The following is a 27,767-nucleotide window of genomic DNA, read 5'->3' on the forward strand; positions in this document are numbered from 1 at the left end:
ACGCCTACTCTGGCTAGATCCAATGAGGGATGCAGAACCCTGGACAACCAATCACGGGAGGGAGCTCGTTCGGAGCGTGCGCACTCGAATCCAGGCGCGTCCAATCAGAGCCTAGCGGTTGGGGCCACCCGCTGGAGCTCCGTCTGGGGGTCCGACCCGGCTGAAATTCGATGGGAAGGAGGGAGGGCGAGTAATAGCCTCTGCGCATGCTCATCCGACTTAACAGTCTCTGCGCTTGCTCATCCGACCTAAGATGGCGGCCGCGGCCTTTCCGGGAGTTTTCTCTTTACTAGCTCAAACTCTTTTCCCCTACCTTAAAGGAATCTTCTCTGGGTTTCACTACTCCCAACACTCTTAGTCTTATAGGTATTTAACCTCCTAAAATGCTACAAAAACAACGCCCATCAAAAGCTCCCAGTTTCAGACTGCGCATGCGCCGTGACCCCGAGCAGCGGGCAGGGGCGTGGCCGGCCGGGTCGAAGGTCTCGGCGCATGCGCCGCGAGGGCTCCGCGGCCGGAGACACGAGTGGGCGGGCCATGTCCGCCCCGTTCGAGGAGCGCAGCGGGGTGGTGCCGTGCGGGACGCCCTGGGGCCAGTGGTACCAGACCCTGGAGGAGGTGTTCATCGAGGTGCAGGTGCCGCCGGGCACGCGGGCCCAGGACATCCGCTGCGGCCTGCAGAGCCGGCACGTGGCCCTGGCCGTGGGCGGCCGCGAGATCCTGAAGGTCGGCCGGGCTGGGCTTGGGGTGCTGGGCCTCGGCAGGGAGAGCCAAGGGGCGGGGTCGGAGCGCACTGAGGGGGCCTTACGGACCCGCAGAGACACGGGATGGTCTGGGATTCTTGGAGGAGTCCAGAGATTCATTCTGAGTTCTAGCCTCTAACCCTCCTTTGCTCTCATTTCTTCCCCTCTTCTTGATCTGGGGGCAGGCATTCTGAATGCTCTGATCCCACGCTTGGTTCGGGACTGGAGAATCAATCACTCATGTTGGGCTGGAGGTAACCCAATGGGGTGCCACAGAGTAGACTTGCAGGCAGCAAGTGATCTATCTGCTCTATTCTCTTACCTAGTTGTTACTATAAGTCATTTGTTTTTTCATTTTTCCTTCCTTTGTTTTGAGGGGCAGTCTCACTGACTGAATGCTCTGAACTCACTCTTGGTTCTGCCCTGGAGAATCACTGCCAGGCAATCCAGTCGACCCGGCTTCGATCCTGGCAACCCACCTATATGCCCTGAGCTTGCCCTGGTGATTTCCGAGCACAGAGCTAGGAGTAGTAACCACTGAGCACTGTCTGGTTTGACCCAGCAACCAAAATAATCAGTAAATAAAAAGTCACTCCTTTCGGGCTCTACGGGAACCCTATCTGTTGCTGCGTTTTCAACATGCAAAGCAAGTGCTTTCTCTGCCTGCTGTACTACCTCTCCAGCCCATTTATTTTTCAGTTATTAGACGCACTATTTTTCATAAAGTTTATTAAATCAGTTGATTTACACATACATGGCTTAGGGTGAGCTCTCTGTGGGTGTTTGTCTGTTAACAGATGTACTCGCAAAAGAGGGTTTTTATTTGCGTTTTTTTTTTTTTTTTTGAGGGGGGCCACACCCAGCTTTGCTCATGAGTTACTCCTGGCTCTTCTCAAGAATCACGCTTGGCGAGCTCATGGAACTATCTGGGATGGTGAGGGTCGCAAGCAAAGCAAATGCTCTGTGTATATAGCTCAGGACCCAGGTGTGATTGTTGCAGATGAACATGAGCACAGAGTCTGTGTTGTGTTTCACAGGGTTTTTTGTTTATTTGTTTTTGGCTCACATCAGACAGCGCACAGGGGTTACTCCCTGGCTCTGCTCTCGGAAATCGCTCCTGGCAGGCTCGGGGGAACCATAGGGGATGTCCAGATTCTCATTTGTCCTGAATGGGCTGTGTGCAAGGCAAATGCCCTACTGCTGTTCTATTTCTCTGGTCCCCTGTTTCACAGTTTTGATGTTAGTTCAAGAATAGGTATCTTTGGGCCCATATCATCTGTAAATATAAAAGAGCCTCCTGTGTATCCAAGACCCTCTTTTTCCCCAGTGGTTAGCCTCCAGTTAGATGCATTTAGGAAGAAGTTAAGATTTCCTTCCCTGGTACAGGGTTAGGCTCTTGTAATGGCAGAACCCAGCTTCCTCATATCTGGGTTCTGCTGGATTGTTTTCTGTTTTTCTCCCCTTATGTGAATTTCATCAGTTAATCTAAGCCTTAATGTGCTGTCCTAGGATGCCCAGATATGCTGCATACAAGGCAAATATTCTACCCGATGTAGTATCACTCCAGGCCCAAAATCTTAACACTCTTTCTGAGCTATTTGGGCAGTTCACATTTTTCCTGGACAGTGATTTAAAATTACAGTTCAGATGTAAGTCCTGTACAGAATTGAGCAATACTCTATAATATATTGCAACCCATAGTCATTTTCCCCCCCTCACTTGTGTTAGCAGCTTAAGATATCTGGTGTCTTATTGTATACCTGCCATTTTAGTTTTCTAAAACTTACTTTGGAAGTAGCAACAAATCAAAATAGATTAAGCAAGGGGTTTCAGTGAATTCAGTCATAAGTATATCATTTAGTACATCGTGTACTAAGAATTTTGACATCTGTACAATTTCCCCCAAAGAAAATAAGTGTTTAAATATTTATGCTAAGGACATTTTTAAAATTGAGTAGTTTGTCTTTGTAAAGCATTTCATAGTAATTTTGCATATGTCTATTTAGATGATCACTTTTTTTATTTTGTTTTTGGATCACATCTTGCAGCGCTCAGGGGTTACTCCTGGCTCTATGCTCAGAAATAGCTCCTAACAGGCACGGGGGATTCTATGGGATGCCTGGAATCGAATCACCATCCACCCTCTATCTGCCACATGCAAAGCAAATGCCCCACCACTGTGCTATCTCTCCAGCTTCGAAAAATGATCACATTTTTATCCTCTTAATATTAGTGAGCCCTATGGGGGCCAGAGTGTGATAGCACAGTAGGTAGGATATTTGCCTTGCATGTGGCCAGCTCAGGTTCAATCCCCAGCATCCCATATGGTCCTTGGCCTTACAGGAGCGCTATTTGAGCATAGAGGCATGAGTAACCTAAGTGCCACCTAGTGTGGCCCAAAAACAAACAAAAATTAAATACTAATGAGCCCTTAAATGATCCCTGCATTCTTTGTCATAGTATATATTCCAATAAATTAGGCATTACTTGCTAATACAAATTTAGGGTTGAAAATTTACAAAATGGAAATGAGATAACATTTGCATCCCTATACTCTTTTTGTTTATTTTTTATTTTTAATTATGAGAACAAAGATGCAAAGACAGAGGACAAGGTAAAGTTACAGTGGAAGGACAATCCCATAACATAATTCTCAGAAGTCCCCTTGCTGATATCTTAACTTTGAAATTTCAGCCAAAGAACATTAAGATAAATAAGACAGAATCCATGTACAATTACTTTGTCCCTCAAGTCCCCAGATTGTAACACATTATAATATTTCTTAACAGCACACAAGGCAATCTAAAGCCATAAAACTTACATAACTCCTTAAACATTACAGGCATAGTATTTTTTTTACATTTCCATGTACATGATTATTAGCTTAAGTTAACCTCAAATTTTAAGTGGGTTCTTTTTAAGGATTAGAATCAAAGGAGCACAGTAAAATGGTGTTAGAGTGGCAATTGTTGTTTGCATAGGCCCACCAAAATATGAGGGACATGGAAAGGAATAACCTTGGCCTAAATACAAAGAGACCCGACCCCTGAAGTTTCCTGGCACAAGACCAACTCTAGGTTCCAGGCAAGCTAGATCATCCAATCCAAGACATTGTTTGTAGTGCCAACACCCTTTTATTTTTCACACAGTCTCTGTTGTTGGTATCATGTTTTTGTATTAAAGATCCTGGAATTTGCATATCCTTCATTGAAGTCAGGATGTGGAGCGTCCTCTCGATTCACCTCACTATCAAAGTCAATGCAGGGAGCCCTGTCCTATAATCAGGTCCTTGTTGTTGTTAAGTCTTCTCAGTGTTAGGGGAAGTCTCTTTTGAGCAGGTTGATGTCTGAGCAGTGTAGGGTCTTCCGTGGTAGAGGATTGCTTCCAGATGATGTTATAGACAAGCCTGGATGTTTCGTGGATGGCTTCCCTGGTTCAGGGGTGAATGGAAAATGCCCTTTCTTCTGAGGTCTGTACCAGGTCGTTATGTCAATGTTCAGGGTGTAAGGTCCCTTTGCACTACAAGATTTGTGTGTTCCAATCTCTATTAGATAGGATCTTATTTGTACGTATAGTATTTTCCCATTTTAATGTGCCTATGCAAAAAAGGAGCAATGCCACATGGTGCTATTGGAGCATATGGGGGCCATAAGAACAAGTCCAACGATTCCCGTGATATGGTTCAATCATAAGCATTAAACTGGGGGACTCTTTCACCAAAATTCCTTGTTAAACGGCTCATAAATAGAAGATAAAAAGTGGTTAGAATTGTCACTGTATAAGACAACATTTAGTAAGAATTATAGCTGTCAGAAAAAAACCCCAAAATATTCTAAAGAAATACGTGGGGCCGGGCGGTGGCGCTGGAGGTAAGGTGCCTGCCTTGCCTGCGCTAGCCTAGGACGGACCGCGGTTCGATCCCCCGGCGTCCCATATGGTCCCCCAAGAAGCCAGGAGCAACTTCTGAGCGCATAGCCAGGAGTAACTCCTGAGCGTCACAGGGTGTGGCCCAAAAAACCAAAAAAAAAAAAAAAAAAGAAATACGTGTCCATTTTATGTCTCTTGAAACAGTTTGGGGTTGTTACACACAATGCACGGCTTTGGTCTGTGATTAGGATTGTACAGTACTGAAGTTAAAAAGAGTAATGTAGGTTAGTGATGTTTGGGGGGGGTTAGAGAGTTAAGGAGTAAAAAAGAGCTTTGTAGGAGTGTGGGAAAGGGCAGAATACAAAATGAACATTCTGGATACGCAAAACATAACATAAGGATAAGGAATACTCTTTTTTTTTTTTTTTGGTTTTTGGGCCACACCCTGTGACGCTCAGGGGTTACTCCTGGCTATGCGCTCAGAAGTTGCTCCTGGCTTCTTGGGGGACCATATGGGACGCCGGGGGATCGAACCGAGGTCCGTCCTAGGCTAGTGCAGGCAAGGCAGGCACCTTACCTCCAGCGCCACCGCCCGGCCCCCAGGAATACTCTTAATACAGCCCTGCCTCTGTAGTTTTTGGGTGCATAGGGAGGAATTTCTCACCCCCTCTCCCCAGGGCCCTGAAGATTAAGCCCTGAAGACCCGACTGTGTGGGGGGATCTCAGTCCCCTGGATCATCCCCATACTCTTAATCACATTAATTATATGTTGAGCAGACAGGAAATTAGATATGATTTAAATAATGGAAAATATAACTCACTATGGAAAGTATAACATTTCTGTGCTTGTTTTGCAGGGTAAACTCTTTGATTCTACAATAGCAGATGAGGGAACATGGACATTGGGTAGGAGTGATTTAAAATTTATGGAATTGTTTGGTTTTTTTTTTGGTGGGGGGGCTCACACCCGGCGGTGCTCAGGGGTTACTCCTGGCTGTCTGCTCAGAAATAGCTCCTGGCAGGCACGGGGGACCATGTGGGACACCTGGATTCGAACCAGCCACCTTTGGTCCTGGATCGGCTGCTTGCAAGGCAAACGCAGCTGTGCTATCTCTCCAGGCCCCTATGGAATTGTTTTCATTGATGTGACTGATAACATAGGTTGCATTTCATTTTAAATCTGTATGATCCTAATTGTTGTTCCTTTTAAAATTAGTTCTTTGTTATGCAGATAGAATATTTTTTAAAATTAGTCTCTGGCTTAATGTCCCTACCTTGTTATATTGACCTTTGTCTTTACAGCATTGAGACACTTAGTAATTGAATAATGTTGAAATCACTTGTATGTAGATTAACTACATTTTTAATACAAATTTTAATAATAAACTCTAATATCAATTTTTTTTAGAGGACAGAAAAATGGTTCGCATTGTTCTTACAAAGACAAAGAGAGATGCAGCAAATTGTTGGACTTCTCTTTTAGAATCTGAATATGCAGCTGATCCCTGGGTACAAGACCAAATGCAGAGAAAACTTACGCTAGAGAGGTTCCAGAAAGAAGTAAGGCATTATGCAGAATACAATGAATGAGTATGGTTTAAATGTAAAACTGCTATGGGCTGGACAGAACACACCATTAATTCTTTTTTTTTTTTTAAATGTCATATATATTTTTTATCTTTATTTAAACACCGTGATTACAAACATGATTATAGTTGTATGATTACAGTCATGTAAAGAACACCCCCTACCATTAATTCTTGCCTCTCTTATTCACCCTATCCAACTTGTTGTGCCATCTTCCTGGCACTCCTTCCAAATATATTTAGATTTTGACCTATTCTCACCAACTGCTCTGCTACTAGTTCTGATCTGTAACACTTCTAAGGTATCACCTAGACTAGCCCATTAAGTTTCTAATTTTTCACTTTTACACTTAAACCAGTCTTTTTAAAAATCAACTTTCAACACTAAGATTAGACACTGGCAACCTGAAGTCTAATGGATCAAATATGAACCACTTTATTTGAAGTAAAGTCTGATTGGATCATTGGTATGGCCACTCATTTGTGTATTGTCTTTCATACAGAATGGCAGAATTTACTTGTGTTGACAGACAATATGGCATGCAAAGCTTCACATACTTACTACCTGACCACAGAAATGTTTACAACCACTGTGCCAATAACTTTGTACAAGCCTTAGTAATTATTTCTTGCTGTCTGTGTGGAAATGTCCCCTGAAATGGGATCTTAATTCAGTTTTAAATTCCACATGACTCTGATGGCTCCTTTCTGACTGTAGAGGCTCAGTAAATGTTTGTTGAATAGATGAAAATGCCCCTCCCCAAAACTGTAAAGCTTGTCTTCTTCAGAGATCTGCTAGAACCCAGTGTGGCATTTTAAAAGTTTTATAAACTACTAGCTATTGTACCTTTTTTTATACACATTGATACTAAAGTATATAGTTTCCCATGCATACATTTTATACCAACATTGTAGTACATGAAGAACTTCTAAATATTTGTAAATATGAAATGGAAAAGTTCCTTATAGTTTTAAGCTATTTTCTAACTACTGATGTTTGGTTCCTTTTCATGGTTTGTCACTTCTATGCAAAATATCACTTCTTGTCCTTTTAACCTGTTAATTGGGGTTATTGGTTTTTTTTTCATGTTTTATTTTATAATGCTTTTTAAATTTCTTTGTTTTTTTGTTTTTGTTTTATTTAGAATCCTGGCTTTGACTTCAGTGGAGCAGAAATCTCAGGAAACTACTCTAAAGGTGGACCAGATTTCTCAAATCTTGAGAAATAGCCATTATTCAATCTTTTTTACTTTTCTTTGGTTGCAATATGTGGAATTTAGCATAATGCCAGTTCAATTAAAGGAACAAAATTGTGTGATGGAAGGAAAATGTGGGTGCCTACATTTAACAAATTTGCAAAATATATTTAAATATGGATCTACAATTGCATTGAAATATGATTTACATAGGAAGCAATGTAAATACTTATATTAATGACTTTTGGACTTAATTTTGCTCTGCATGAAGTTTTATATGTTGTATTTTACTGATTTCATATTTAATTTGTACTTTTAATACCAAACAAGTTAGGTTATATGTATTGTGAAATAACAGAGTGCCTTCAGGGAAATCGGGTTTTTCAATGAGTGTGATGCAGAGATAATGTTCAATAAACTTTTCTGAATGGGAATTGTGTAACTTTTTTGTATAGCACACTAGTTTACTCAAAATTCTAATACTAAACAAAAATCAGTAAAGAATAGTCCACAGTACATTCTAAATAAATTCATTTTGTTAGTAAAATATCTTTGTTAATTATTCTTTGAGAGATCTTTGCCAGGATATCTATTGCAATTTAATTCTTCTGAGGCCGGAGTTATAGCACAGCAGGTAGGGCAATTGCCTTGTATGCAGCTAACCCATATTCGATCTCCGCTATCCCTCCTGTATATTCCTGGGCACTGCTAGGAGTGATTTCTGAGTGCAGTGCCAGGAGTATGGGTGTGTCCCAAGGGGGGAAATTTTTTTAAATTCATTTTATATCTTTTGGGGGGGGGGTTGATGCTCAGGGGTTACTCCTGGCTAAGCGCTCAGAAATTGCCCTGGCTTGGGGGGACTATATGGGAGGCCGGGGGATTGAACCATGGTCCTGATCCTTGGCTAGCACTTGCAAAGCAGACACCTACCTCTAGTGCCACCTCGCTGGCCCCCTTTCTATATCTTTTAATTTTGAAAGTATGATCTGTTATGTATAGAAAAATTATAAGTGAACCAATTTAACAAGTTGATGACATCATACCCTATTATCAATGTATATTAGTATATATTTACGTCAAAGAAAAATCCTCTTGCCCAACTATTAGTTGAAATTTTCCATTTCTAAGTTTCTGCTTAGCTCAGTTTTTGTTTAGTGGATTTATCCATTCTCAAATGTTTCTGTATTTGGTTCATTTGCTGATGGGCTTTTTCTTTCTTTCTTTTTTTTTTTTTTTTTTTGTTTTTTGTGCCACACCCGGTGATGCTCAGGGGTTACTCCTGGCTATGCGCTCAGAAGTAGCTCCTAGCTTGGGGGACCATATGGGACTCCGGGGGATTGAACCGCAATCTGTCCAAGGCTAGTGCAGGCAAGGCAGGCAGGCACCTTAACCTCTAGCGCCACCACCCGGCCCCGCTGATGGGCTTTTTCTTTACACTTTATATCAGTGGATTAAACTGATGAGTTCTAGTATTTTAAATCAGCTTTAAATCTTCCCCATCTCAAACTTGATTATAATTTATATATCTAGATTCATTTATTGAGTACTTTTACGACTTGAAGTAGAATATTGTTCAGTGGAAGTATGTTTTGTATTAATCTTGGTTTTCTATTGTGTTAATTGGGATCTGACACTTCTACTTCTTGGATAGATTTGTTTAAATCTTTTTTTTTTTTTTAATGTTTTGGGCCACACCCATCTGGGCCCAGGGGTTACTCCTGGCTCTGTGCTCAGAAATTGCACCTACCAGGCACTGGAAACCATATGGGATGCCGGGATTCTAACCACCATCCATCCTGGATTGGCTGCTTGGAAGGCAAATGCCCTATTGCTGTGCTATCTCTCCGGCCCCATACATATGAAAATTATTACAGAGCTTCTTTTGTGCATTGAGTTGTGTTTGGTATACTCATGTCATTTAAAGTTGTCTTTTGTGGCATTTCTTTCACTTTTTAATAGCTTCTCGACTTCATGGCTTTTTGTTGGATTCTATTTTTTGGCTACACCTGGTTGTGCTCTGGGGACTTAATGTGATGGTAGGGTTGAACTCAGATCATGCAAAGCAAATGCTTACCTGCTCTGCTACTGTTGCAGCACCATAAGTTTTTTGTACTTTAATGTTCTTATCAAGGAACTAGAGTTTGGTTTTGTTTATTTTCTCGATTAAACTGATTTCACTAATTTCCAACACCTGGAATATTTTCTTTCTCTTGCCTTGCCACGCCTGCCAAAATGGAAGCTTAGATTTGAGATTTTTTCCCCTTAATGCAATGTTGAAAATCATAGTTACAGTATGGTTCAGCAGTAAGAGCATATGTTTCTCATTTGTTTTTCGGTCACACACAGCAGTGCTCAGGGGCTACTCCTGGCTCTACGCTCAGAAATCGCCCCCGGCAGGCTCAGGGGACCATATGAGATTCCAGGATTTGAACCACTGTCCTTCAGCATGTAAGGCAAACACCTTACCCTCCATTGCTATCTCTCCGGCCCTGCATATGCTTCTCATATTGGAGGCTCTGGAATCTACCCAACACCAAAATAGCTTCTTAAAAAGGCAGTTGAATTGTGGAGAAGGCTCAAAGCACTGTAATCATATGCTTTGGAACCTGGATTTGTCCCATGGCACTTAACACTGCAGAGCACAGTCCAAAATACCTTTATTTTGTCTTATTAAAAATGTTGATACTGGCCCAGAGAGATAGCACAGCGGCGTTTGCCTTGCAAGCAGCTGATCCAGGACCAAAGGTGGTTGGTTTGAATTCTGGTGTCCCATATGGTCCCCCGTGCCTGCCAGGAGCTATTTCTGAGCAGACAGCCAGGAGTAACCCCTGAGCACCGCCGGTGTGGCCCAAAAACCAAAAAAAAAATGTTGATATTGTGAATTACCTTCTAAGAACTGGGTTCGCTCTATCCTATAATTTGGTATTTTCATTTTATTCCAAGTTTTCCCCCTTGACTTTGAGAGTTCGTCACAACCAGATTACTATGGAATATTCTGTTTATGGTCAAAATATATTTTATAAACATTTTCTCAGATGTTTTAATGTTTTATACCTATAATACACTTTGTCTAGTGATTTTTTTTTTCATATACTAATGGCTACTCTGTTTTTTTTTTAAGATAGGTTTTTGTACGGGCCCAGAGAGATAGCACAGCAGTGTTTGCCTTGCAAGCAGCCGATCCAGGACCAACGGTGGTTGGTTCGAATCCCGGTGTCCCATATGGTCCCCCGTGCCTGCCAGGAGCTATTTCTGAGCAGACAGCCAGGAGTAACCCCTGAGCACCGCCGGGTGTGACCCAAAAACCTAAAAAAAAAAAAAAGATAGGTTTTTGTTTTTTGGGTCACACCTGGCGGCACTCCTGTCTCTGCGCTCAGAAGTCACTCCTGGCAGGCTTGGGGACCCATACAGAATGCCAGGATTTGAACCGGGATCCGTCATGTGCTCCGGCCCCTTAAGATAGCTTTTTATGTAATGTAAACCCAATAGTTGCTGGATCTTCTGCATCCTTGATAATTTTAGTTTCTTAGTTCTTTATATGTACTAAAGGAAACACTGACCTCTCCATTAGAACTGAAGATTTGTCCAATTCTTAGTGCTGTCAATTTATGCTTTACGTATTTTTAAGTTTTGAGCTGTCAGCATATATATTTAGATTCCCTGTCTCTGAATTGTTTTATAAGTATCCTTCACTACCTCTGGTTATGTGGGTATTTGGGGTGGGGTGGGGGTTGTTGGGCCTATCTAGCGCTGTGGTGCTCAGGAGTTACTCCTAACTGTGCTTAGAATTTGCTCCTGGCAGGCTTAGGGGACTGTATGGGATGCCAGGGATCAACTCCAAGTTGGTCCTGGGTCTCCCGCATACCAGGCTAATACCCTATACATTTTAGCCCTAGCTATGTTTTTATTGCCCTTAAATTTACTTCATTGACTATGCAATAAAAATATTCTATATGCCACTATTCAGGATAATTTTTTGTTTTGTATTTTTGAGCCATATCCAGCAGTGCTCAGGAATTACTACTGGCTCTGTACTCAGGAACCACTCCTGGGGGTGCTCACAGGACCTTATGGGATGCTGGAGATAGAACCTGAGTTTGAAACTTGCAAAGCAAGTTTCTTCCTGCTGACTATAGCTCTGTCCTGGGTAAATTAATTCTTTTTTTTTTAATTTTTTTTTTTATTTTGTTTTTGGGCCACCCCCGGCGGTGCTCAGGGGTTACTCCTGGCTGTCTGCTCAGAAATAGCTCCTGGCAGGCACGGGGAACCATATGGGACACCGGGATTCGAACCAACCACCTTTGGTCCTGGATCGGCTGCTTGCAAGGCAAACACTGCTGTGCTATCTCTCCGGGCCCTTGGGTAAATTAATTCTTAAGTGTTCTGTTTTTCTACAGTCACGACGAAATCTAGTACCTCTATACACATGAAGCTTGTTTTCTATGGTTGAGCTATAACTTTGGCCCAGAATATAGTTGTAGTTTGTTTTTTGGATTTTGGGAGGGGTAATTTTTTTTGTTTTGTTTTGGTTTTTGGGCCACACCCAGCTGCGCTCAGGGGTTACACCTGAATCTGCTCACAGAAATCACTCCTGGCAGGCTGGGAGACCATATGGGATGCCGGGAATTGAACCAGGTCTGTCCTGGATTGGCTGCATGCAAGGCAGTCGTCCTACCACTGTGCTATCTTTCTGATCCACAGAATATAGTTTTGATTGCTAATCAACACAGTCTCATGAGTTCATTTCATCTCTGTCGGGAGCTAATAAGCAGTGGTTAAGAGCATAGCCTTTGGCCCAGAGTTTTTTAGATTGGAATACTACCTATTTTTTTCTTTTCTTTTTTGGATTCTGGGCCACACCCAGCAGCACTCAGGGTTTACTTTTGGCTCTGCATTTAGAAATCACTCCTGGCGGGCCGGGCGGTGGCGCTGGAGGTAAGGTAAGGTAAGCCTTGCCTGCGCTAGCCTAGGACGGACCGCGGTTCGATCCCCCAGCGTCCCATATGGTCCCCCAAGAAGCCAGGAGCAACTTCTGAGCGCATAGCCAGGAGTAACCCCTGAGCGTCACAGGGTGTGGCCCAAAAACCAAAAAAAAAAAAAAGAAAAAAAAAAGAAATCACTCCTGGCAGGCTCTGGGGACCATATGGGATGCCATGGATCGAACCTGGGTCTGTCCCATGTTGGTTGTGTCAGGCAAACACCTTACCCTACCTGCTGGAATACTACCTTTTAAGTGTCTGATTTTGAACCGCAGCTAATCAGTTCATTAAGATACAGGAGTAATGCCCGTTTGAGGATTACATGAGATGAATCAGGGGAAGCTTTGGTTAATGGAACCTAGGAATAAAAATGATCACTGCCAACTATAAAGTGTTATCTACTAGTGGGTTTTAGATAGCGTACCATATATTTAGATGTACATATACAGAACTGAGCTCTTTATATAAGAACAAAACATGAGCACGAGAGAGATGGCTCAACCGTGTAAATTGCAGTGTTGATTGCAGGAATCTGTTCCCATCCACAGCCCTGCAAGATCCTGTGTACTGCTGAATGTGACTGTTAAAATAACAGCATGGGGTAGCTCTCAGGCACAGTCATATATTGCATCCTCCAGGGGGCACTTTTAATAACTCAGAGGGCAAGAGGAAACCAGGTGAGCCCCCTCCAAAAAGAAAAAAAACCAAAGAATTTAAAATAGCAACCAAAAAGGAGGCTGGAGAATCCAGAGTGATAGCACATGGCTGACCCATTTCGGACCCAGGTTCGATCTCTGGCATCCCATATGGCTCCCTGAGCCTGCCAGGAGTAATTTGAATGCAGAGCCAGGAATAAATCCTCAGTGCGGCCAGATGTGGCCCCAAAACAAAACAAAACCAAAAAAAGGCTGGAGGAATAGTACAGTGGATATGGTGTTTGCCTTGCAATCTGGGTGTAACCTCACCCAGATTTGATTCCCAGTATAGCACACATGGTCCTGAGTACTGCCAAGAATAATTCCTGAGAGCAGAGCCAGGAGTAACTTGAGAGCGGCCAGGTGTGTCCCCCAAACAAACAACATAAAAAGGGGTCAGGGCTGTCAAAATAGCACAGCGGTAGGGCATTTATTTGCCTTGCATGTGGTCGACCCAGGAGGGACACGGGTTCGATCCCTGGCATCCCATATATATATTCCCTGAGCCTGCCAGGAGTGATTTCTGAGCACAGAGTAAGGAGTAAACCCTGAGCGTGACTGGGAGTGACCCCACAAAAACAAAACAAACAAAAAAAAGAGGTCACTAACTATATTTAGTTTGAGTCAAGAGCGAAGGAGCCTTTTATAATTTTTTCTTTTGTCTGTCTGTAGCTGTATTTTAATTAAGCATGAACAGTACATGTTTCAGTTCTAATCACCTGACTAGATTTACCTAAACAGATGAACACGAAGTTTTATAACCTAGTATTATTGTGTTTGGTAATTCCTGTCATTACAGTTACATTAATTACAGTTGTAATTACAGTTTAGTCAGCCAGGAGCATATACATGGGTCTTAACTTCTTGAGGTGAATCTGTACTTGGTATGTTTGTGAAAGTGATGAGTGACTTCTGAATGACAGAAGTGATCAACAGTGCTTCACCACCAACTTTTTCTTGGGGGAGGGGGCATGCTGGGGCACACCCAGCAGTGCTTGGGTTACTCCTGGCTCTGTGCTCAAATCACTCCTGGCAGGTTCAGTGGACCATATGGGAAGACAGGAATCGAACTCAGGTCGGCAATGTGCAAGGCAAATACTCTACCTGCTGTGCTATCGCTCAGGACCTTAAACACCAACTTTTTTGGCGGGGAGGGGCCACACTCGGTGGTGGTACTCAGCGGTTACTCCTGGCTCTGTGCTCAGAAATTGCTCCTGGCAGGATCAGAGGATCATATGGGATGCCGGGGATCAAGAACGGATCCATCGAACCTGAACCTGGATCAGTCGTGTGCAAGGTAAATGCCCTACGCCTATGCTATCTCTCTGGCCCCGCAACACCAAGTTTTTAGGGCACACTAAAGCATATTTAATTTTCATGTAGTAGCTACTTAAAAAAACAATTACAGTTATGCTATTCATTAGCTAAGCTATGCTGAAAGAAATTTTGTTTCTGCTACCATGTATCTGGGATTAGTGCTAAATTCAATATAGAGCAATAGTTTTGGTTTTGGTTCTGGCATCATATTGCCAAGAATTTATTCAGTCAGAAAACTGCTCAGGAGTGAATTGCATTTCAATAATTTTATTGAAAGGTATAGGCCTTAGTACCAAAACACCATGGTCACTGGTTAGGTAGGTTACTGCTGCCAACTCAAAATTAACCCAACGTAGCCCAAATATTGAAATATATGAACCGTTTGGGAAAACTAAAAAGTTACCCACATAACATGGTTTTACAACAATTTTAAGCAATATTGTGGTTCTTTGGCTTTGTTTTTTCTTCACAGTGCATATTTACCCATAACATGATGTCTAAACCGGTTGCAGCCTTTTTGGATGGCTATACATGGCAGTGAGTAACAGTTTACAATGCTTGTAACACTGTCTCCTTACATACATGACCTAATAGAATACTACCTTAGCAACCCATAATCAGGAACATATTTCTAATTTCTTAAAACGCTTTTGGCACAATAGGGGCAATTAGTCAAAGTATATTCTCGTGAAGCAAAATTTTAAACTAGAAGTAACGGCAGTTTTATAGAAACTTTAGCAAAAACTTCTGGAGTGTTATTAAATCAGCAAGTTTCCAGAGTGATGTTATTTTTGAGTTATAAATACAATAAAAAGTATTAGTATATACACTGATGGAATAGTTTGACATAGTATGTTTTATGTAAACCATTTTCATGATTTAAAAAACACCCGTTTTCTAGGAAAAAAAATTAAAGATGTTATATGCCAAAATGACTAGTCTTTAGTTTTGCTTTACATAAAATGCCCTCAAATTTAAATGTAACTGATGTAGCTCCACATCTCTGGATTATCTTATTATGGGTGCCAAGAAACCATTTACACACCTACAATAGTGACTGTTGTTAAAAGTGCATTTGTGATGTTGGTTTTGTTAAGATCTCAATTTAACATTCAAATTTAAATAAGTTACCATTTTAAATAGCACTGGAATACAGTATATTGATTCAATATAGAAAGTTGCGTCAGTATGAAAATGAAGATTCACAGTTTACTTTCCCAACCTTGTCATGTCATTAGTATTTCACATTTATGCTCTTAGCTTTGATTTTATGTGCCTCACAGATGAAGTTAGACATAAGAATACCAATGTAGCATTATATTAATTAAGCAGTTTTCCCAAATCTGAAATTATTACGTCCTAATCTTGTGATGTTTTTAAGACTTCACAGTTTAAATCCGTTGAACACATTCATTCCATAGCTCAATCATAGAGGAAGGCTTCGGAGTTTTTGTTGTAATAATCCTATTTAAAACAAAAAAATAGTTAATATGCATCTGCCAAATATTACTGTTCAAAATGAAGTATTTATAATCTTGTGGAGAATTGTTAAATGTCAACACCTAATTGAATAGGAAAAAACCATTACTGTGAATTAAATTTAGATGGCAATAATGTATGTTATATATACTTGTTATATGTTTATTTTATTTTTCATTTTTGGGCCACACCTGGTGATGCTCAGAGATTACTCATGGCTCTGTGCTCAGAAATTGCCCCTGCAGGCTCAGGGGACCATATGGGTTTCCGGAAATTGAACCCAGGTCTGTCCAGGGTCAGCTGCATGCAGGGTAAATGCCCTATTGTTGTGCTATCTCTAGCTGCTATATCTATTGTGTGTGTGTGTGTGTGTGTGTGTGTGTGTGTGTGTGTGTGTGTGTGTTTACAATAAAGAGTTTTACATAACATGGGCCAGAGAGGTAGCATGGAGGTAAAGGCTTTGCCTCGCATGCAGAGGTCAGGTGTTCGAATCCCGGTGTCCTATATGGTCCCCTGAGCCTGCCAGGAACGATTTCTGAGCATAGAGCCAGGAGTAACCCCTGAGCGCTGCCAGGTGTGACCCAAAAACAAAACAAAACAAAACAAAAAAGAGTTTTACATATCATGCATATAACTGTTTCCTAGTTGATCCAAGTGCTATAATGATGTTCTGCAACTCAGAATGTTGAGACACAACCAGGCAGCCTCTACACACCCATGTAAAGACCATCTACCATAATTTATCTGAAATACAATGTCCAAGTTCAAACTCATTTTTTTTATTTCAGTCTACAGGCTTATATTCTCTAACATGTTGGTTCTGCTCATGTTGCCTTGCTCATCAGGCCAGTATAATGTTTTAGATGAGCCAAAGTTTGAATCTATATAAAGCAAAACAGCATGCAATTCAAAACTTACTGTCTTAAAGCTGGAGAGATGGCACAGGGGTTTAGGTAACTTGACTTGCACGAAGCTAAGCCCAGTTCTAGTCCCAACATGTTTGATCCCCTGAGAACCACCAGGAATGATCCCTGAACAAAGATCCCTGAGCATATCTGTGTGTGGCCTAAAAACAAAATTACAGCATAACAAAGTTTTCTCAATATAAAGAAGAACTGGGATCTGAATTTTACCTATTAAGGGCCCAGTTCTGGGATGGTTGGAAGATGTGTTATTCTGTAGAAACTATGCTTCAGTTGTCGTGCAGTACGGCCAGAAACAATCCATTTCAACTTCTGAACATTTGGCTTGGAACACTTGTTTGATGAGTATTCAGTTAAACACTTGGAGACAAGTTCTTGCCAGAAGGTTAGATCTCTGCCATTTATCTGTACATATTTTTAAGAGGTTGTTATTGAATTAAAATTACCATAGTACGTTTTTGAAAAGTAAATAGGCTTATCTAAAAAATATGAGGGAAGTGGGTGGGAGGGAGAGAGTCCATAAAGGAAGAGAAATATACAGCCTAAGTTGGGATGTAGGTGATTCCAGAACGGAGTACCAACACCATAATATTTAATTATAGAAATAACTGTGATCTTACTAACATATCTCTACTTATTAACCAAAAATTAAAATTAACCAAGAATGTTTGGGGTTACACAATTTACATTTTAAACATTTCTCACTTTACTGTAGGGAGAGTATTCAAACAAATGGCTTAGTATCCTCTAAATATATTAATAAGATTTAGAGTATGACTATGACATACCTTGGAATGTTTCTGAAGATATTCTACTCCTTCTGTTAACTCCACACACTTTTGTTCTTGGATCTCCAGTGCAATGATAGACAATGCCAATACAGAAGGCTAGAAGAAAATAATTCTGAAGTAAATGTTGACATAAAATATTTAGATATAACATAATAAATAGGCCTTAGAATAGGTTAATAGTTATAAGGTATTTACCTTTGCTTTAGAAAATATGATCCTGCAATGGCATGCCTTAAGTTGAGCTTCTAATCTTTCAAAATTAAGGCTACTTTTCCTTTAAAAGAGAAAATGTAATTTTATGTAGATAATTTTCTATCTAGTCAGAAGACAGTTTTTCAGAAAAATGTTGAAGCTAAGTCTTTATAGTGAAGTTATGTACACTTATTAGAAAAATTAAATTGACTTTGCATTCCTCTCTACACAGAAACACTAAGGTTGTATGTGAATATATCCTTATTTAGAATATCCTAAGCATTTAGATATATGTAAAACTGAAATGTTGAAAATCATCACGCTACATTAACAAGGTTTCTTTCCATTTTAATTAGTCTACTTATGTGTCTACTAAAATTACTTTTGCCACATATCTGTATCTTCTAGGGTTTTACTTTTCCCACATATCTATATTAATTTTGCTACTAGATTCTATAAATTAGGTCTATAAATAAAAAATATAATCAGAAGTTAAAATACAGTCCTATCTAATTTCAAGAAGCTCTTAGCAGTTCAAGGTCTTCTAGCTTCTAAGGGAAAATGAAGTAAAATTAAGAAACTGTTATTATATTCATTTTGATTAAATTATACCAGGATAATTGATTTTATGCACTGAGCCAGTGTCAATATGAATGCCATCTCCTTTGCTCAACATACCTTTCAAAGGACAAGTTCTCTTGAAGAAGTGAATAGTAGAGCTGCAAAAATTGAAAGGCAGTGGTTGCCCTGACTTTCCAACACACCTTCTCCAGTACAATCTTTTCCATTCTCATCAAGTCTGAAACTGTGAACCTATATTGACTTATTCGGATCAAATCATTTGCCAGTGGGACATTCCTTTCATCTTCAACTGATTTTACAGCCAAATAAAAGCAGCTTAGTCCAACACATCCAAGGTGCTTGGGTTGTACCTATAAAGAATAAATCAATCCAGTCTTTATTTTCTATCTTAACAAAACAGGATATCTGGAACTCTGACCCCCATAGTTGCAAGGAAGTATCTCAACTTGGAGGATTTCAGAAGATCCAGACACACATCAACTATAGTATGGTATTCCTATGCTATCCTATTGGAGCCAGCTTTAGAGAAACTACACTAAATTCCAGTTTATGTTTGAGTTTAGCTCATACACTTTCATCTGCCACTGTAAAACAACCAAATAAGTGATCAACTTTCCACAAGACTTTCCAAGTTCTTGTTTTTCTTTGTATTTACAATTGTAAAATAAAAGTCATGTTTGAGAAATAGGAGTGACGGAGAAGGTGGGAGTGGGTGGAGGTAAAGAGAGCGTAGATCAAACCCAGGTTGGCAGTGTACGTGGAAAACAAATGCCCTACATGTTGTGCTATTGTTCCAGCTCTAATTTTTTAATTTTTTAATGAACTTTTTATAAACCATAGCAATATTGTTAATGGTAACTATAAAGCTCAGTCCAGTTTTTTATTAATCTTTTTTGAATGTCTATACTATTGTAACAGTTCATTCCACTTGTGCTAAGTTCAAGCTTAAATGAAACTTTAAGCATCATTAACAGTACATGTGATTAAAAAAAAAGCCACAGCTGGGGCTAGAGAGATAGCATGGAGGTAACGCATTTGCCTTTCATGCAGAAGGACAGTGGTTTGAATCCCGGCATCCCATATGGTCCGCTGTGCCTGCCAGGGGCAATTTCTGAGCATAAAGCCAGGAGTAACCCCCCTGAGCGCTGCTGGGTGTGACCCAAAAACCAAAAAAATAAAACCACAGCTGTAAAAATATTAAAGAGAAATAATCAGATTTGTCTTTACTAACAACAAACAATACATGTGCTCTGTTCCTCTTGGGACTTCTTTACCAATATATGTCTCATTAGAAGTATAATGTCAATTTGCGGCTGGAGCAATAGTATAGCAGTAGGGCATTTGCATGCAGCCAACCCAGGTTTGATCCCTGGCATCCCCTATAGTTCTCTGACCTAGAAGTAATTTCTGAGTGCAGAGCCAAGAGTAACACCAGAGTATCAACAGACACCCAAAATAAAGCAAAACAAAAAATAAGTATAATGCAAATTTTTCTTTTCTTTTTTTCTTTTTGGTTTTTCGGACCACACCCGTTTGATGCTCAGGGGTTACTCCTGGCTAAGTGCTCAGAAATTGCCCCTGGCTTGGGGGGGACCATATGGGACACCGGGGGATCGAACCGCGGTCCTGATCCTTGGCTAGCGCTTGCAAGGCAGACACCTAACCTCTAGCACCACCTCGCCAGCCCCGCAAATTTTTCTTATGTCTTGTATTATTTGACAGTAATTAGTTCCAAGTATATAAAATTTTAATATGCTGATGAAGCAGATATGTTTTTATGCAGCATTTATGATCACCAGTAGGGCATGCGCATGGTATCTAAAGAGGTGCCTAGGTGTTGGACAAGACAATTCAAATACTGAGTTCATTCTTAGTATAAACTGATTAATTTTAGTTCAATTTTAATGCTCATATCATCTCATCTAATGTTCACTGGTGCACAAATAAGGCAGATAATTTATAATAATAAACTGAAGTCTGGGACAGAGCTTAGTAGTAGAGTGTATGCTTTGCATATATGAAGTCCAGGGTTTAATTCCTAGCACACACAACAAAACAAAAAGCTGCAGAGATGTCCTCTTTTTTTTTTTTTTTTTTTAAAAAAGGCAACTAAGTTTATAACTTCCTTCTTCAGATCATCTAAGTGAAAATGGATGTTAGATTTGCCTGGTACCGTATTTTTGTGCTATAAGATGCACTTCTTCCCTTGAAAGATGGGGGGAAATGTGCGTCTTATGGAGTGAATGCCGCCTGGAGCATTCACTGAGTGCAGGGTTTTTTTATTTTTGATTTTTTTATATTAACGAAAAGTATTTAAAAATGTTTTTATTTTATGATGTAAAATAAAGTTAGGTAAATGTGTTTAACAAGCAGTGGACCAGCGTATTGTAAATATACTTTGTCCTCACAGGCTGGTCTAAAAACTATGTACGTCTTGTGGTTCGGTGCATCTTATAGAGTGAAAAATACATTAATGCAAACTTTAGGTCTAAAGCTAAGTAATACCAGGTTTTAATATATGAGTTGAAAAATACCTATTTACGAGGTGGTTAACAGTAGTATCAAAAAGAAAAATTTCTCCATTTTTGTTTTTTGTTGTTATGGGTCACACTCCCTAGTGCTCAGGGGTTACACCTGGCTGAGAACCTGGCAGGCTCGAGGGAACATATGGGATGCTGGTGATCCAAACTGGGTCAGCTGTGTACAAGGCAAATGCCCTCCCTGCTGCATTATCACTAAGGCCCCAAATCCATAGTCTTTTTACACATGCAAAGGCAAGCGCCCTGAACAATGAGTTAAATCCCGATCTCAAAGTGGAAACTTCTCTTGTTCTATCTAGGTGTGTGTGTGGGGTGTGGGGAGTTATTTGGGCCATGCCCAATGCTGCTCAGGGCTTATTGTTGGCTCTATGTTGAGGTGTCACTCTTAGGAATCAAACTCCGGGTCCTGAGCTCACAGGTCAGCTGTGTGCATGGCGAATGTTACTGAATTATCTCTCCTAACCCCAAAGAAAGTTTTGTTTTTTAAAAACAACTGCTGATTCTAAGGGTAGATTATTTGATCTTTCGTGATGGAAATTCAAGCCAGTGCATTTCTTGTAACGTCTGCTTAATGACAGTATTCATCAGTCTTGCTGAGGAAATGCAACGAAGTGGGGCTATTTGCTAGGGAAAACAAAACAAAACAAAAAACCAACAATAACGTGAAGTTTATGAATACCTTCCAAGAAGAGAAAATGCTTCCAGGCTGGCACCTACCCTACCTTCATCCGGGACAGAAACCGGTCGAGCAGATTGACGGCCAGAGAGAAGGTCTCGGTGTCGAAGCCGAAGAACTGGGTGAGGCTCAGGAGGTCCTTGACTTCGAAGTCCCGCAGCTGGGCGGTCATGCGGAGGCCGTTGTCATGCGAGGCCTCGATGAGCCGCAGGCCGCAGACCTTGGGCTGGCAGCGCCACTCCTGCTCCAGCAGCACGTCCAGCTGGTGCAGCAGTTTCTGCGCGTCCGTGGCCGTCATCACCTCGATCATCTGCGAGGAGGAGGAGGAGGAGGGCGAGTGAGTGAGAGAGGGGAGGGGAGGGAAGGGGAGGGGAGGCTCTGGGTTTGGGGGGCGAGGGGAGAGAGTACCCAGTACCCCAGCTTGCAGAAGAGAAGAGGAAGCAAAGCTCGAACAAGTGCTGCGTGGAGGGAGACCCAACTGTAGCAGCAACTGGCCTGCCGGAGCGGAGCGAGGACGCTGGAACCGGACGCCCAAAAGGGGCGCGTGCCGGGGTGGGGGCCCCGGGGAGTTAACGAAGAGCCAGAGCCAGGCCCGGCCAGGCCAAGCCCGGGGAACTCGCCCAGCTGTCAGCGGAGCTCCTTTGACGGACACCCCAGCAGGATGACAGTCGCTCCGTGGGGGGAGACCCAGTGTTGGGGCGACGGGGCTGGGCCTGCCTGACCCCCCGACTCCACCGAGGGCCCCTCGACGTGGGGGGATGCTGCTTAGGCTGCGGGGGGCACCCCAAATTCTGGCCCCAGAGGGGGTTCCGTGCTCTTTTAACAGACACCCCAACAGGATGACAGTTGCTCCGTGGGGGGAGACCCAGTGTTGGGGCGACGGGGCTGAGCCTGCACCCCCGCTCCTGACTCCGCCGAGGCCCCTCGACGTGGGGGAAAGGAAATCGGGGGTGCTGCTCAGGCTGCGGGGGCACCCCAAATTCTGGCCCCGGGGTGTGCCGAACTTTGGCAGGCACCCCAGCAGGATGACAGTTGCTCCGTGGGGGGAGACCCAGTGTGGGCGACGGGGCTGGGGCTGCCTGACCCCCCGAATCCACCGAGGCCCCTCGACGCGTGTGGGGGAAAGAAAACTGGGGTGCACCCCAAATCCTGGCCCGGAGGAGGGTCCGTGCTCATTTAACAGACAGCCCAGCTGGAGGATGACAGTAGCCCCGTGGAGGGAGACCCGGTGTCGGGCAACGGGGCTGGGCCTGCACCCCCGCTCCTGACTCCGCCGAGGGCCCCTCGACGCGAGTGGGGGAAAGGAAATCGGGGTGTTGCTCAGGCACCCCAAGTTCTGGCCATGGGTGAGGGTGCTGACCAGGGGGAGCCCCTGAGCCCCAGGGGGCGCACACAGCCCGCCCCGTCGGGCTCGGCCGGGCAAGTCAGGACTTGCCTTCCCAGCGGGGGTCCCGACCCCGCGCCCCGCGCTCACCTCGCTGGCGAGTGCGGCTCCCCCGCGGCTCCCCCGGTGCCTGCCCTGCCTCCCCGGGCCTGCTCGCCCGCCCCTCGCCCCCGCTCGCTACCCGATCGGAGATCTAACGCGGCGAGGGGTCCCGCCGAGGGGCGAGCGGGGCGCAGGGCGCGGCCCGGGCCCGGGGAGGGGGCGCCGCGACGGGTCGCGGGAGGTCTCCGGCACCGCCGCCTGGACGCAGCCGCCCGCCGCCCTCCCGAGGGTCCGCTCGGACCGAGCCTGAGGGGGCCGCGGCCCGAGGCGCGGTAGATATAGCGGGAGGCGGAGCGACTCCCGGATCGGGATCGCGTTTCCGCGGCTGATTGGTGGCGGCGCTTTGACGGACAGCTCCGCTGGCCAAACAGAGCTCGTCCCGAGGGACAGTTTGGCCAATCAGGAGACACTTCCTTTAGCGCTCTCGGCTTGCGGCTCCTTGAGGCCACGCCCCTCCCTGAGGCCACGCCCCCTCCTGGAAACATCCCTCCTACCAGGAGAATTTGCCAGAGATCCGACCTAGAGGGTTATCTAAGCCTTCAACCCAGGCTGGCAGCCCAGCCACTCATGCGGCCCCAGGCTAGACTTTTTGGCAGCTTGACCCGGTCCAGGGTAGCATTCCAGAAGGGACTGGGAGTTTTTATTCCGCGTGGTGGAGGAGAGTGATCCTGCCAACTCTTTTCTAAAAATATAGTGGCTAATTACCCCCCCTCCCCAATTTCTTACTCCCCCAATTTTTTTATTCCCCCAAATTTAATAATAATAATTTAAAAGTGCAAAGGGTAGGAAGGAAGGAATCAGTCTTTGACTTAACAAAAAAAGTTACCACAGATGGAGAAGTGTTGAATTTTCTATGATGTAGTTTATTACATTGATTTTAAAAATCAGGCCCCCTCCTTTATTTTTGTTTTGTTTTCGTTTTAGAGCCTTAAGCAGCCAAGCAGCAAGGCTCAGGAGTTATTTCTGGCTCAGCAATCAGGAATTAGGTCTCAGGAGACCATCTGGGATTCCAGGGAACAAACCAGTGTCAGTTGCTTGCAAGGCAAACACCCACCTGCTATCCTGTCCCTCCAGTCCGAGGTAGAATTAGTTTTCTGAAACTCATTCTTAAGCAAGTCGAAATGGGAAAAGTCAGAAACTTCTCCGTGGTTTAAAGGCAAAGATGTTGACAGTAGTTAAAAGGCATGGTGGAGAGGAAGTTTCAGTGATTTAAAAATCTTGAACACTCCCTCATCTTTTTTTTTTTTTTTTTTTGGTTTTGGGGCCACACCCGGTGATGCTCTGGGGTTACTCCTGGCTGTCTGCTCAGAAATAGCTCCTGGCAGGCACGGGGGACCATATGGGACACCGGGATTCGAACCAACCACCTTTGGTCCTGGATCGGCTGCTTGCAAGGCAAACGCCGCTGTGCTATCTCTCCGGGCCCACTCCCTCCTCTTAATGCAAACAGTGTTCTCTGTTTTTATAAACCCTTATATTGTTTTGTTTGGGGGGACTGCACCTGGTGGTGCTCTGAGGTTACTCCTGTCTTTACCCTCAGAAATTACTCCTAGCAGTGCTCAGGTCTATAAGGGATACTGGGGATGGAATTCCTTTCAGCCACATGCAAGGCAAATGACCTGTGTCTGTGATATTGCTCCAGTCCCCAATTCTCCATTTTTACTGTGAACGAACTGGATCTCTGTGAACATCTCTAAGCAAAGTTGTAAACACTCGTCACTTTTCATCCACTGCCAATGGATGTCTGTTCTTCTGGCTTAATCATGATTTCCAGCTCAATAAGTAGGTTTTGAGCAAGTGAAACTCTGAAAGATTGGCTGGCATCTGAGCTGTCTGCCTTGCCCAGTGCAAACTCTAAAGAACTGAGCCCTGAAATGAGAGCAAAGCTATAAGAGGAAGCTGGGAAGAAAAGTATACTTCCTCTGAATGATTAAGTGGGGTCAATTTTACAAAGGAGGGCTCCAATGGAGAAAAAAGCTGGTCTTCCCTGAATTTAAATGATGTAGCAAGTAAGAGTGTAAAATCCAGACTATATAAACAGTAAATTGATTTAAAAATACTTTTACAATAATGTGTACATGAGTTTTGGAATAAAATGAACACTTTAAGTCATGGGCTACTTAACTAGCTGGATGATTCTTATTTTTTTGTTTGTTTGTTTGTTTTTGGACCACAACTGGTCGGGGTTACTCCTGGCTATGCACTCAGAAATCGCTTCTTGCATTGGGGGACCACATGGGACGATGCCAGGGATCGAGCCTAGGTCCATCTTGGATCTGTCGCATGCAAGGCCAATACCCTACCTCTGTGCTAACCCTCAGACCCCAAGCTGGATGATTCTTTAGTTTTTAAGTCACATTGGCTCTTTGTATTTTATTTCCTTAAAAATAAGAAATAAAAGAATAAGTAGTAGAAAATAAATTGTAGAAGTAGAAGGATTATAAGGAGGGTTAAGTAGTGACTATGACACAAGATGTAGACATTTGGGGGCCTGGAGAAATAGCACAGTGGGCAGGCACTTGCCTTGCATATTGCCAACCTGGGTTGGATCCCCAGCATCCTTGATCCCTCAAGCACTGCCAGGAGTGATTTCTGAGTGCAGAGACTAGAGTAACCCTTGAACCGTTTGTGCCGCTGCTCCAGCCCCTCTTCTGTATCTTTTTAATGCCCCCCCCTTCTCTGTCAGTTTTTTTCAGCCCCTTACTCTCCCTTCCCTTTTTTTGGTCAGTGGTAAGGCTCAGAAGGTGGGGAGGAAGGGACCGAGCATCTCAGTAATTTTCAACCAACCAGGCCAACAATTCCATACAGTGGCTTGAGACTGTGCTGCTGATATAGCCTCTGTGCTGTGTAGGAGATACTTTGGTTCATACCCAGCAGGGCTGCAGGGCTGCAGGCCTACAGTGCTGCATCTCATGACCCTGTGATAACCTGGGATAAATGGGTCAGCCACATGTAGTGTCTCTTTTTGTTTGTTTTGGGACCACATCTGGCAGTAGCAGCACTCAGGGGGTTACTCCTAGCTTTGCACTCAGAAATCACTCCTGAAAGACTCAGGGGACCAAATGAGATGCCAGGATTGAACTTGAGTCAGCCTAGTGCAAAGCAAATGCCTTACTCACTGTGCTATCACCCTCCCTCCACTTACTCTGATTTTAATCTAACACTCTCAGTATTTCAACAATCCACATATCCCAAGATGATTGTTTTTTACTCCCTTAGGTGAGGTCAGAGCTTTTCTACAACCTCCAACTTCTGTTGTTGGCAAGCAGACAGTGGGAAGTCTGGCTTTCAAAATCTGGAGAAAGCATGAAGAAAAATATTCAACATGGGAGATACACTATTTGTCTTCAAAACAGAGGAAAAACAAACAAACAAACAACCTTAGCACATGGATCAGTGTAGAAAGAGATGATGACTGACTGGTGCTCAGAGCATCAGAGGAACAGACAAGAAAAACTGGGAATTCTCTTGGAAAAGTTCCAAGAAGCCACGACTCTTGCACAGAGTTTTGTAAGACTTGGGCAAATGAAGCGGTTAGCACAAAGGGCAATCCAGACAAAAAAACAGTATGTGGAAAGGCACAATTTAAAGAGAGAGCTATTTCACTTTTTAATTAAAGCACCATGAGTGACACAGTTATTTGTTGAATTTTAGGTAAGTTCCCACACCAACCACCAGGTTCCTCCTCACTTCCCAGCCTTCCTCTTTGACAGAGACAAACATTATTATTATTATTATTATTATTATTATTATTATTATTATTATTATTATTATTATTATTTTGTTTTTGTTCTTGGGTCACACCCAGCAGCGCTCAGGGGTTACTCCTGGCTCTATACTCAGAAATCACTCCTGGCAGGCTTGGGGGACCCTATGGGATGCCTGGATTCGAACCACTGTCCTTCTGCATGAAAGACAAACACCTTACCTCCATGCTATGTCTCTGCCCCCCAGAGATAAACATTTTTAAGTTTAGTTGCTGTAGTATGGCTCTCAGGCATTCAGTGGTGGCTCTGTGAGTTACATATGTAGATATATCAGACCCCTACAACCCCCAAATGAACCCTAAGACCCTGCCTTCTATGTCTTCTTACCTCCCGACTACTTCTTCTTCCCCACTCTCAGTTTTTTCCTTCCTTGTTCTATAATTTAGGGACCATGGAAACCTTGATATTCCACTTTGATGCCTGAATTCATGTTATATGCCACAGATGCTGAAATTGTCCAGTGTTTGCTTTTACTCTTTTTTTTTTTTTTTTTTTGGTATTTGGGCCACACCTGGCGATGTTCAGGGGTTACTCCTGGCTGTCTGCTCAGAAATAGCTCCTGGCAGGCACGGGGGACCATATGGGACACCGGGATTCAAACCAACCACCTTTGGTCCTGGATCGGCTGATTGCAAGGCAAACGCTGCTGTGCTATCTCTCCGGGCCCTGCTTTTATTCTTTTAGCTTTTTTTTTTCTTTTTTTTTTCTTTTTTTTTAATATAATTTTTATTTTGATCATAGTGTCTTACAAATTGTTGACAATAACATTTTAGGTACATATTTACATAAAATCAGGGGGGATTCCCATCCCCAAATTGCCCTCCCTACCCCTCCGTTTTTGTCCTACCTCCCATTTCCTCTTCCCTCACCCCCAGGGCGGCTAGAATATGTGGTCCCCTCTGTATCCAACCCCTACTTAGTAGTCTTGCACCTGTTTGGTCTTTATGC

The 27,767-nt window shown here is 43.1% G+C and overlaps 2 protein-coding genes across 3 annotated transcripts; one reads left to right on the plus strand and one right to left on the minus strand.

The window, feature by feature from the left end:
- Positions 1–483: 483 nt before the first annotated feature.
- LOC126010970 (nudC domain-containing protein 2) lies at positions 484–7,826 on the plus strand. Of its 2 annotated transcripts, XM_049774579.1 has the most exons (5): positions 484–628; positions 665–726; positions 5,468–5,516; positions 6,019–6,170; positions 7,342–7,826. In XM_049774579.1, exons 1-5 carry the CDS (start codon positions 493–495, stop codon positions 7,423–7,425), a joined length of 483 nt encoding a protein of 160 aa, XP_049630536.1. In that variant the 5' UTR covers positions 484–492; the 3' UTR covers positions 7,426–7,826. The 2 variants fall into 2 exon arrangements, with proteins under 2 accessions (XP_049630536.1, XP_049630535.1); XM_049774578.1 differs by having other exon boundaries at positions 484–726.
- Positions 7,827–15,507: 7,681 nt separating this feature from the next.
- Positions 15,508–21,876, minus strand: CCNG1 (cyclin G1). Its single transcript, XM_049774577.1, has 6 exons — positions 21,613–21,876; positions 18,447–18,700; positions 17,772–17,850; positions 17,574–17,672; positions 16,996–17,190; positions 15,508–15,847 (listed from the first exon to the last, which is right to left on the minus strand). Exons 1-5 carry the CDS (start codon positions 21,874–21,876, stop codon positions 16,999–17,001), a joined length of 888 nt encoding a protein of 295 aa, XP_049630534.1. The 3' UTR covers positions 15,508–15,847; positions 16,996–16,998.
- Positions 21,877–27,767: the final 5,891 nt, after the last annotated feature.

Source organism: Suncus etruscus, chromosome 6, assembly GCF_024139225.1.
Source record: "Suncus etruscus isolate mSunEtr1 chromosome 6, mSunEtr1.pri.cur, whole genome shotgun sequence".
Taxonomy (NCBI): domain Eukaryota; kingdom Metazoa; phylum Chordata; class Mammalia; order Eulipotyphla; family Soricidae; genus Suncus; species Suncus etruscus.

Excerpts from the sequence above, each read along its gene's own strand:
- LOC126010970 (XM_049774578.1), top strand. The coding sequence starts at position 493 with ATGCGCCGCGAGGGCTCCGCGGCCGGAGACACGAGTGGGCGGGCCATG. Across the intron at positions 727-5,467 it reads GCGGCCGCGAGATCCTGAAG|GGTAAACTCTTTGATTCTAC; the intron begins GTCGGCCGGGCT and ends CTTGTTTTGCAG. Across the intron at positions 5,517-6,018 it reads TGAGGGAACATGGACATTGG|AGGACAGAAAAATGGTTCGC; the intron begins GTAGGAGTGATT and ends AATTTTTTTTAG.
- CCNG1 (XM_049774577.1), bottom strand. The coding sequence starts at position 21,876 with ATGATCGAGGTGATGACGGCCACGGACGCGCAGAAACTGCTGCACCAG. Across the intron at positions 18,701-21,612 it reads GGTTTCTGTCCCGGATGAAG|GTACAACCCAAGCACCTTGG; the intron begins GTAGGGTAGGTG and ends TATTCTTTATAG. Across the intron at positions 17,851-18,446 it reads GAGAACTTGTCCTTTGAAAG|GAAAAGTAGCCTTAATTTTG; the intron begins GTATGTTGAGCA and ends TCTCTTTTAAAG.